This window comes from Homarus americanus, unplaced genomic scaffold (assembly GCF_018991925.1).
Source record: "Homarus americanus isolate GMGI-L3 unplaced genomic scaffold, GMGI_Hamer_2.0 scaffold46197, whole genome shotgun sequence".
Taxonomy (NCBI): domain Eukaryota; kingdom Metazoa; phylum Arthropoda; class Malacostraca; order Decapoda; family Nephropidae; genus Homarus; species Homarus americanus.
Window position 1 is genome coordinate 3,883,011 of NW_024723050.1, and position 12,177 is coordinate 3,895,187.

At 40.5% G+C, this 12,177-nt stretch overlaps 1 protein-coding gene across 1 annotated transcript in view; it reads right to left on the minus strand.

Moving 5' to 3' along the window:
* LOC121863288 (flap endonuclease GEN homolog 1-like) overlaps positions 1–10,858 on the minus strand; it is a 36,266-nt gene extending 25,408 nt beyond the window's left edge. Inside the window, exons 1-2 of the mRNA XM_042361873.1 lie at positions 10,815–10,858; positions 10,332–10,507 (exon numbers count right to left, since the gene is read on the minus strand). Of these exons, the coding sequence (XP_042217807.1) occupies positions 10,332–10,486 (155 nt within the window). The 5' untranslated portion in view covers positions 10,487–10,507; positions 10,815–10,858. The remainder of the gene's footprint in view (positions 1–10,331; positions 10,508–10,814) is intronic.
* Positions 10,859–12,177: the final 1,319 nt, after the last annotated feature.

The following is a 12,177-nucleotide window of genomic DNA, read 5'->3' on the forward strand; positions in this document are numbered from 1 at the left end:
TGATAAAGATCCAGATGAATAATAAAATTTTTCTTGGTATTACACATAAAATCCAAATGGCAATTAAATCTGCCCATTAGGGACAGTGTGGATACGGCACACTGTATACTAAGTCTTCAGTACACAAGGAGGCAGTATGGTTGGTAATGCACTCGATCGCATTCAATTCACCAAGTCGTAAACTTAGGTACCCATTTACTGCTGGGTGAACTGAAAGTGACCAAGAATCAAACCATCAACCCCTGGAACAGGAGGTTAGAGCTGTATCCACTCAACCACTGCTCCCATAATGGTAACAGATCCTTATTACTAACAATAAGACCTCTCAATAGCACTGTTTGTCATTGATGTTACAGTTGTGGGTGGAGCTTCTGGGTGACCACATGGTAGAGCACAGATACCAGACAAAGCGCTGTTTATCTGTTACTGTACCCTCAGAATGGCTAGTACTACAGTACATTACTAATACAAGGGTTAATCGAAATAGTTTTAAGCCTTGGATGAGTGAGAGGTTGCCTAAGCTTAATAAAATCATAAAGATTTCTTATATTCACTTTTTGATAGTTCTAAGACATCAATGTTTATAATTATGCAAATATGTGTTGTCCTGTCGTCCTCTTTCCAATTCATGGCACATTTTGTATCTTTCATTTATTTGTGGTGATATAATTATCTTTTAGTTCAAGCATGAGTTTTACATTAAAGGTCAGTACTGCTTATTAAATTCCTAACTTTACTATGTACTGAGTTTCCTTTTCTGCCATTCCCAATTATGAAATCATAATATAACTTCATTCTTTTCTTCTATAGGTTTTGATACATCCATCCATATTTTTTGCTTCAGTTCTTGCTTTAGAGTATCATGCACCTCCTGTGCTTTTACTTCATTGATATTAATATGGTAGCTACTTATTGCATGTATTCTCTACTTCTTCAATCCATCACTCCTCATAGGTAGTAGGCAGCTACCAAACAGGGAGGTACTACTGCCTGGGAAGGTATTGGAAGCATAATGTGTTGTCTAATGGTAGACCCTGCTGCCATATGGCATCACGAAAATTGTGACCAAGTCCCAGGTTGCTGATCTGACTTTCTGCCTCATTTACACACAATTGCAGGGTCTCAATTGTTTCTCTTTCTACTGACAACACAACATACATAAAGTATATCGTTTCTAACTATTTTTTTTTCGTTTTTTTCTTTATCATTATTATTACAGTTTTGTTAGTATTATTATTGTTATCATTATTACTTTATTATTTTATTTTTTATAATAAATTTTATTTACTATGAATCATTAATAATAATAATAATAATAATAATAATAATATTATTATTATTATTACTGGTACATTTTCGCCCCCCAGGTCCCGATGTGGGTCAGTGACCTGTGTCCGGGTGGGCTAATCCCTGTGAAAAAAAAAATTAAAATAAAATCTCTTGTTCGATGAAGTCATTATAATATATAACAGCATGATCAGCTTGTATTAAATTGTGTTTCATACTGGCCACACCCCAATATTTGTCCTGTGCTGAGGTTGCTGCCGTGCTGTTGCCATGTCGTCTTGAATCTATTTTCGTACGGTAACATCGGCGAATGACAAACTGTGCTATAGTGGGGTAGCTGATGCAGCTTTGTGTCATTAATACGAGGTTTACCAGAAGGTAGTAGCCAAATTTTTAGGTGGACTACAAGGACAACTTAAACTGAATACTGTACTGTATAGTACAGTAATATCTCTGTTAGCCGGAATCTCTCAAACACGGAACTCTCCGATAGCCGGAATTTAAATTTTCTCAGAAAATCGTTCCCAAAGCTGGAGTTTTCAGGTTTTGCAAACGATTTTCTGAGGGGCACATTTTCCGGAAAATTCTGAGAAAATTATCCCGATACCCGAAAAATTCCGGGGATGGGGGAGTTTTTTCCGGACTTGTGAGATGAAAATCACTTGCATTTTCTGGAAATTCAGAGACAATTTTTACGTCACCCGGAAAAATTCCAGGGATGAGGGATATTTTTCCCGGTTCGAGAGATGTAATGGGCAATTTCAGGAACTTCCGAGAAAATTTTTCCATTACCCGGAAAATTTCAGGGATGTGGGATTTCTTAAGGTTTTGAGAGAGTCGTCTCGTTACGCAGAAACTCCCATTCTCCCGAAGTGCTCTGCACCAATTATTCCGGCTAACAGGGATATTAATGTCTGCAATATATAAAATTAATTAAATATGACTGAAAGATCACCAGGCTAGTCTCCTGGAGACTTCCATACTAATGTTAATGAAATCTTCATGTACTCAAGTCTTAAGGGACAAATGATTGTTTTCACCACTGCCACAGTCACAGAGACGTAGAGTGAGGTGCGATATGATATAGGTGTATAAATGGAAGTCGGGGCTAAACAAAGGGGACATTACAAAAGTACTCAAACTATCCAACCAGGAGCGAACTCGTAACAATGGTTTTAAATTAGACAAATTTAGATTTAGGCGCGGAATTGGTAAACATTGGTTTGGAAATAGAGTAGTGGATGAATGGAACAAGTTACCAAACATCATTATTAATACGCTGGATAGCTTCAATCATAGGTTGGATGGATACATGAGCAATAGAGGTTGGGTTTAAATGGGACTGCCCAGTATTGGCCAATAGGCCCGCTGCAGTTTCCTCCATTCTTATGTTCTTATGCTGTTATGTACAAGATCCTGTAAAAGTAAAAATATGACACACTCACGTCATTTATTGTTTCTATGTAGATGATATGAAAAGAAGGCTGACTGCATTTAATAACTAAACAAAAGAACAATAGACTGGTATTAACTTTTTGTAAAATTATGGTAATAAAGATGCGTATTTATTTTATTTAAAGGATCAGGATTAATGGTACAGAATTTATACAGGTTCACAACAACGAACAATGGCGGAAGCAGGGAAATTGTGCTGCCGGACTCTTTAAAGGTATGAAAATGATTTGTGGGGTCACAAATGGATCCTAGAGACTTAATTTTAATACCATAACATCAGTGTTCGTCTTGTTTTTACCCAGTAATTTCCCTCATCCTTCATGCCTTGCCCACTAACAAGGAATTTATGATTGTAGGATAGAGTACTTTAAAAAAAAGTCCTAAAAAATAGAAAGTTGTTGATTCTTTAAAAATACTTAAAAACATCAAAACAATAAGTACAGTACAGCAAAAATCAAGAAATTCAACAAACTCCGTCTGGTGGTAGCCATTGTCTACACCAGGGGTGTCAAACTCATTTGCCAAGGCGGGCCAGATTTAATATATGAGTACACAGTATGCGGGCCAAGTAACATAATTATGAGCACATCGCAATCACCTCTTAGGTGAGTAGTACGACAAAGTAAGAAAGGTGGATTTAGTCTGCGCTCGTGCGAAACCCTTAAAAACAAACAAATCAAGTGTTCACTTACCTTGATCACTCTTATTGTTTGCTACTGCTGCTCCCTGATAATTGGCACCTCTTGGTATGAACCAGTGCATCAAAGTTTGGCACTAACGACTGAGCTGTAGCAACCTTCAGTATTGAATTAAGGTGCACATCAGTAAGTTGAGACCGAAGCCGTGACTTGTTCAAGTTCATCACAGAAAAGAGTTGTTCACAGTCATATGTACTTCCGAACATTGACATAATCTTTGAGGCAAAACATTTAATCCTGGGATAATTTGGTCCAAAATATTGATAAAATATGCCAACATCAACACTCGAAAACTTGTTCCTCAACACAGAATCACACTGGAGCTCAATTAATTCTAACTGAAGATGTTCTGGTACCTCATTAACACCAACAGAGAATGGGTCCCGAAAGATGAAAAAATCCTTCTCAAGTCTTTTAAAGTCAGCAAATCTTTTTTGGAAGTCATTCATTAATTTGGAAATCTTGATGCAGTACTTTTTTGCCTTGATATCAGCACGAAACTCAGGTGTGCCTTGCAGGGACTTCAAGGTCGGAAAGTGAGAAAGATTACCCTCTGATAGTTGCCGTTCAAAAAGCTGAAGTTTCATCTCAAAGGCACGAATGCAGTCATAAAACTCTGTCACCAGTTTATTGCGTCTTTGCATCTTTGTATTCACATAAATTTAAGTGTTCTGTAATATCCACCATGAAAGTTAGATCTTGAACCCATTCATTATCTTTCAGTTCATGCAAATCCCTTCCTTTCTGTTCCATAAACATCTGTATTTCACTGCGCAATTCATAAAATCACTTCAGTATGACACCCCGACTTAACCAGCGAACATCAGTGTGATATGGCAGTCTGTGTGTGTTCTCATTTTCCTCTTAATAAGCAGTTGAGCTGTCTGTGTTCAGACCTCGCGCGCATATGAAGTTCACTGTCTGTATAACAATATCTATGACATTATCCATCTTAATGTTTTACTACACAACACTTTTTTATGTATTGTTACTGCCAGTAGAATAAACTAGAAGGGAGAGAGAGAGAGAGAGAAGGGGGGGGGGGACGGGGAGAGACAGAGGGAGTGTTGATAACGAGCTTTACTGAGGTGTGAAATAGCTGGCCCTCGCCGAGGCTAACTAGCTCGGAAGTCTCTATCCGTCCAGTGAACTATCAAGTCAGGGAGTTCATAAGTCCTACATTAGACCCGAAACTCATTTTGACTGTAACAGCCCAGTGAGCGACTGTGGGATAAGGAGACCCTTGCACGTAAGACTCGATTGTTCTTTATTCCTGACGTCACCAGACCCACAAGTTTCTTCATCGACGAGGATTGGCGTGAGGATGAATCTGCATATATTCAGCTTGGTTCCTCCGGTCCTTGTCCCTTTGGGGCCTCCTCCGCCTTGTCGACCATATCCATAGTGAATCCAACATCTACTCGAACCCAGGAGGCTTCCCTTGCTTCCTTTTGTATTTATGCACATTATTCACATAGTCGTCACTTATGGTCCTTCATCAACGTTAGTGGTTTCGGTGAGCGAGCTTGATGCTCGGAAGAACTTCCGCCCCCCCTGGTGAAATGTTCCCGGCTCCGTGGTTAAGGTGAGCATCGGGAGTCCTCTTGGAGTTTATAGCGTTTCTTTGTCAGTTTCGGTTTCAGGAAGGTCGTGTCTCTGGTAGTGATAACACCTTTACGCGATCTTCTGTTGTTGTTGAGATTGTCGGACTGTAGTCCGACACGGGCCCTTTCCTGTAGGTTGCCAGTTTGGTGGTTCCGGCTGGAGCTCTTGGAGCAGCCAGGTCAGATTTGGGATTGGGATGGAGGTTATCTTACCTGCAGGTATGAAAGGATACTGCAGGTTTGCAAGTGTAAGCGGACCCCCGATCAGTGAATGCTTACCACCAACCCCCACTCTTGATCAGTTTCGGAGTGGCGCGCCCCCTGAACTGGGGTCCGCACTTGCTGGAGAGGATACTTCCTAAGCTATCTGGGTGGTGGGTATCGTGTGATGACCCGGAGAAGGTGGTGAATGTGGTTTGTTTGGGCCTTTGAGATTGCTACTAACTCTGTTTGTAAGGTTCCTCCACTTCGCCCTGGCTGTATGAGTGACCGGTTAGCATCTCCGTCGTTCAGGGCCTCCAGGTATTCTACGCTGGTTAGGCTTGTCTCCTCTGCCTCGTTTCCTTCCATGACTGGTGACACAGTCAACTCAATTTGGCTCTTTCGGTGGACAGCTATAGAGACGTTCAGTTAAGCAGGAACGCTCTTCAACTGACACGTCTGCTTGTTTATAACGGTCATATAACTGAGGTCATACAAGTTATGCCATGCAACTGAAGTTATACAAGCAATGTCATACAATCTGAAGTCATGTATTTGCAAATGCTTGACTCGTACAGTGGCACGCTTACAACCACAATTAACTGTTAAAACCATGTCTAGTCTTGTTGTTCTTTCATTGGTTATGTTGATTGAGTATTTTGTTCTAGGAAACAGCAGACTATTTTATTCAGCTGAGGGATACACTCACTATTTAGTTTTAGCTCCTCAAGGTAAGGCTGGAGCAGCAAATGGGCCGCGGGCCGCATGTTTGACACCCCTGGTCTACACCTTTACCATATGTTTTTCCTATGGTATTTGATGAGTTTCGAACGAATTTGATATTAATTTCCACCAGAAATCACTAGTTTTTGAGATGGTGCACCTCCAACTCGGCCCAAACATTACTAACTTGGCCCACCTTGCATGCTTCAAACAAGTAGCTGACAAGAGGTTCAGGAATGAGTCTGAGATATGTTTTTTGTCTCTTGGTTCATTGAAATACGAAGAGTGTGAATGAGTGAATACCGAGGGTTCTATCGGTATTAAGGACGAAGTTTATGAGTTTATGTTAGTAGAACTTGGTTAATGAACCATGATTCCCATTCGTAACATGTTCTTCTCCAGGTGATTTCGAATAGGGTTTGAAATTATTGCTTCCAGCAATCTGCCTCCAATTGATGTTAAACTGATTGGACAGTAGTTTGAGGATAGTGATTTTTTTTTTTTTTTTTACGGGGATTAGCCTACCCGAGCACAGGTCACTGACACACATCGGGGTCTGGGGCAAAATGTAATAATAATAAATAATAAATGATAATAATTCATAGTAAATAAAATTTATAAAAAATAAATAATAAAATAATAATGATAAAATAATAACTCTGTAATAATAATAATAATAATAATAATAATAATAATAATAAAGAACCATAATTACAAAAATGAAAAAAAAGATCAAAAGTGAGAAACAATATATGTATGTTGTGTTGTCAAAGTAAGTGAAACAATTGAGACCCTGCAATTGTGTGTAAATGAGGCAGAAATTCAGATCAGCAACCTGGGACTTGGTCACAATTTTCGTGATGTCATATGGCAGCAGGGTCTACCATTAGACAACACATTATGCTTCCAATATCTTCCCAAGCGGTAGTACCTCCCTGTTTGATAGCTGCCTACTACTTACTACCTATCTCCCTTCTTGAAAATCGGTATTACATCGCTATCCTCCAGGATTCTGGTACTACACCCGTTTTTAAGGACATGTTAAACAACTTTGCTAAGGGCCTACTGAGCTCTTCCTTACATTCCTTAAATACTCTGGCAAATATCTCATCGGGACCTGGTGACTTATTAGGCTTTAGTTTGTCTATTTGCTTACTAACATCGTTACTAGTTACTACTATCTCGCTTAATTTGTTTTCTTCACTATCTCTGAATAGTCGATGCCTCGGGTATCATGTTTAAATTTTCGGTGGTGAATACTGTTGAAAAATATTTATTCAGATTATTGCTCATTTCTCCTTCATTATCAGTTAGCTCGCCGGTATCTGACTGTATTGGTCCAATCTTTTCTCTTGTTTTAGATTGGTACATTTGAAAGAATCCCTTGGGGTTTGACTTCGCCTCCCTTGCTACTTTCAGTTCATTATTCCTCTTTGCTTTTCTTATCTCGGTCTTAACCCTACCGGCCAATACCTTATAGTAATCTGGGAGGTAAACTTCACCACGATTTATCCTTCTACCTATAGCCTTCCTTTGTTCAATAATATTCTTTAAATAATTATTTATCCATTTAGGGTCATTGTTGTTTGATCTGCATTTTTTGTATGGTATGTTCTGCCTTTGTGCATTAAGTAACTCATTATTTAGTTTGTTGTGGAACTCGTCAACCTCAGATCTCGTGATCAGGTCATCCTCAACCGTCATATTTTGTGAGGTTATCATTGTCAGGTCTGCAGGTGAAGTGAGGTTACCCTCTGTGGGTACATTGTGCGAGGTCAGCTGTCTTTTCAAACTATCAAAGTTTGCCCTTCTGAAATCTGGGACTTTAATGGAATTTTCCTTGCGACTGCCCTTAAATTCTAATTGGAATCTAATTTCTTTGTGATCAGTTAGCAAGTTTGTTCCCTACCTCGACATTACTAATGAGGTTTTCTCTGTTTGACAGAACTAAATCGAGTACTGTATATTATTACCCCGGGTGGGTTCGGTTATATGTTGACTTAGGAAACAGTCCTGAACTGTTTCAAGAAAATCCTCTGATTCTGAGTTACCCATAAGGTCGATCCAATCTATTTGGCTAAAGTTAAAGTAGCCTACTATACAGACTTTGCTGTGTCTAGATGCACTATGCATTTTATCCCAAATAAGTCACTCATTAACTCTATCAAGATTAGGAGGTTTATATATTACTCCTGTGAATAATTTTTCCCAACCATTGGTTATTTCTATCCAAGTTGTTTCTGTATTCAGTTCAGTTTTAATTTCATTATTTATTTCACACTTCAGATTATCCCTGACATAGATTGCTACCCCACCTCCTTTCCTAATCTGCCTTCAGTATGGAATAATTTGTAACCTGCAATTTGGTATTCGACAGGTAACTCATGTGAGTCTAAGTTTATCCATGTTTCGGTGAATGCTAATATATAAATTTTTTCGGTACCCTGTACATAACAACGCCCTGAATTCATCCATTTTGTTTCTCATACTCCTACTGTTTGTGTAGTAGACATTTAAGTTAGTCGTGTTCTGAGTCCTCTCTTTGATGCGTTTAGGCTTTAACTCCCTGCCTAATTTAGTTTTGACATCATTCCTAGCGCTATTTATCAGTAACCTTTCACTTTGTTTACCCGCTCCCACTGCAGTCTCCTCCACCCCCATGTTCATATGTTCCCCGAGCAGTTTAAGGACTTTGGCATCTTTTGAACTGCCCTCTCAAGAGATCCAGCCAGGGTTGCCACCCCACCCCTAGCATAAAGGTCCCCTCTGCCATAAAAGTTGTCCCAGTTGTCTACGAATGGGACTGATAATGACTTGCAATATCTGTCAAGGCAGCCGTTGACACCAACTGCCCTTGACAACCATTCACTGCCAACTCTCCTTCTCGGCAGGACACCACATATGATAGGGATCCCTCTCTTAGTCATAATACGATTTATAGCTGTCTTGAACTTATCAAGAAGCTCTTCACTCCTTCACCGGCCAATATCATTGCCTCCTGCACTGAGACAGATAATGGGTTTGTTCCCATTACCAGACAAGATATTGTCTATCCTGTCAACTATATCCCCCACCCCAGCTCCTGGCAAACACACCCTCATCCTATTTTTATTTTTACCACAAAAAGCTCTATCCAGGTACCGTACCTGGGAATCGCTAACAATTAGGGTTTTCGTACCTTCCTTGTCAGCCTTGTCCCTGAACTATGCTAACGTCCAATTCGTCTATCAAAGGACTAAAAGAGTTTTTACACTTAGTTGTTGTCATATCCTTGGTGTCTTTTCTCACCACCATTTTGGTCGTTCCTCTCCTCACAACCTTCCATTTGCCTCAGTTTTCGTCAGACACGGGGTTTCCTTGTCTCGTGTCTTCTTCCTTCATCCTCGCTATCACTTCCTTTAATTTCAAGTTTTCTTCCTTGACCTTCTCTAACTCAGCCCTCAGAAGGGCACAGCCCTGTTCACAAGAGCACTAGCCATTGTAGACTGATTCCATTCTCTTTTAATTGTTTTGAATACCGTTAACAGTCGTCACAATTCTCTATTAACTGTCTCTCCTCACATTTACATGTATCCCCCAAGAGGGGTGTACAGGTGGTGTATATCACGTGAAACTGCGTCTCTTGAACATCACGGCAAATTGCGAAGGTTGTGATTATTCACATCGTGATTTATCAAACCTGGTTCTTGATGAATCTCGCTTGATGTCTTTCATTTGTGACCGTGGGTTAATTAAGAACACTTGCAAATGTTCAAAATGCGGAAGACTTACATATTACGAAAAACAACAACTTTTAATGTAATACGCAATCCAACGATTATGGTAAGTTGCTTAAGATTTCCATTTCTGTGTTTAATATCATGTTATTAGCATTATATTAAGAAAAATACATTTAAAACTTTTGCATATGACCTAATAGAACCTGACCTAACAAACCCTGGGTATATTAGGTTAGGTTCTAAGGGGGTATGTTAGGTCAGGTTCTATTAGGTTCTATGCATGTCATTTCCATTTTTGTATTTAATATCATGATATTAGTGTGTATTCTGTGTTTAACAATGCATAGAACCTAATAAAACCTGACCTAACATACCCAACCTATGGGTGTGTTAGGTCGGGTTCTATGCATTGTTGTTTCCATTTTTGTATTTAATATCATGATATTAGTGTGTAGAAAAAATTTCAACCAATTCGGACAATTGCTTCTGGTGGTAGCCATTGTCTACACCTTTGCCAAACCTATTTTCAATATCCAAAGATAGAACGGTGCTTTTCTATAAATTTGCCCGTCCTTATTTTCATTAGGTTGCTTGAGAAGCAGTGGTTACATTCCCTGAATACTCATCAGTATGTCCTGACTGACCTGAGATGTGGGCGAGTTACATGTCCCAGCTGCAGTGCCTGTGAGTCAACCACCCAACAGGAGAGGTCCACAGCCACAGCCTGCCCTTCTAAGGAAGCTAGAGGCAACAGTTCCCCCGTTGGGGACACAAGACCCCAAAGTTCCTTCACTCCCATGGTCTCCTTTTCTTCTTCACCCTGAAATTATCATTTATTTACTCAGTTGTTCAAAAATGATTTGTATTTATATTTACATTTGTATTTTCCTCTGTAATTTATCCAATCTCTCTTAATTTTCTAATATTACTTGGGTAAACCCGCTCGTACACCATAAAGCCTCCTTCAACAAGAGTACAGCAGCTACAGTCATAATGGTAAAATGTTTTCAGTGAAGTACTATAAGGATATATCCTTAGACCCACCCTGTTTGTGCTCTACATCAACGACATTGATGGAAATACTGTAAATGACAGGAAGATATAATGTGAACAGTTTATAAACTTACTTTTAAAACAGTGGCGACGTCATCACGATTTAAATGTCCCGTGATGTTACTAGACCACCACGAGCCTAACACAGAGTCCTATCTCACATATTTTTTATTGTTGTTAGACTATTGTATTACTAACCTTGTTGCGCACTTAAAGACCTTCGTTTTTATATCGAGTAATAACATTCAACAACAAGGAGCCTCACCTGTCCCCAACCGTGATTACTGAGCCATGGTGTTACTCAGTGGGTGGGAAGTCTTCTCGGACTACCTCCTACATAGTTTATGAATATGCTTATCAAATTTTAAACATGTAAGAATATTTTACTGAAGAAATATAATCATGTTCAACATCCTCTGCAGTACGAGACCAAACTTCTTCATCAGCTGAGTAATAACTGGCGCCCGCATGGCACCGTACTGCAGGGATACACCCACACCTTGACAAAAAAATCAAAAGTCAAACGAATTCATTGTACTGTAGCGTAGTGTATGTGGCCAGTTGTCTAATTTATCTTTGTGTTTGTCTATTTTCTCTTTGTTCGGCTCACATACCATGTATATACGTAACTGTAGATCTTATAGTGGATTCCTCCCCTACAAACGCTGTTTGTCGCTGAGTAGCCGACCCCGCGAATTCCCCAGTGTATGCCTCGTGGTCTAGGTCAACCAGCGCCGCCTTACATGACGGAGGTCAACTATTAAGCCACGCCTACCTCCGCTATAAAAGACCTGACCTCGTGGTGACCTATCTCTCTCTTTCTACCTACACCAACCAGCCAGCAACAGCTCCTCCTCCGCCTGCCTGGCGGTCCTCTCTCCCGCCGGCGAGCATGGCGACCCACAAGCTGGTCCTCCTCTGAGCACCCTCACCAACCAGCTCTCTCTACTCAACGCTTGTAACCATGCTGCCTTCCCAGCACCAAGCTGCATTGTACATCCAATACAACATGTATATAGAGAGCACATTGTGAGTTTCCTTTCTCCATCCCATCCTGAGTGTGAACCAACATCTCATACCCCACAAATGGTGACCCCCGGAGATTCGCACTCACACAGGATGGAGGAGAAACAGATCACGCTCCCAGTCTTCAAGCAACATGGAAGACTGGCTTATCCACACAGAGGCAGCTCTCATCGGCTCTACAGCTACTGTCTCTACACCGCAGGTTAGACACCCTAGAGCAGCTCTGCTTCTCTAAGCAGACACCAGCTCCTCTTCCTGCCCCAAGTACCACGTCCTACCCACCCCAACACACCCGTCCTGCCTCAGACGCCGCCCCGGTCCAGCAGTACCCCCTGCCGCGGCCCCTGCTCCTGACCCGGACCCACACACCCCTCTTTTCTCCCTCAGGTATCTCCTGCTACTGTCCTGCAC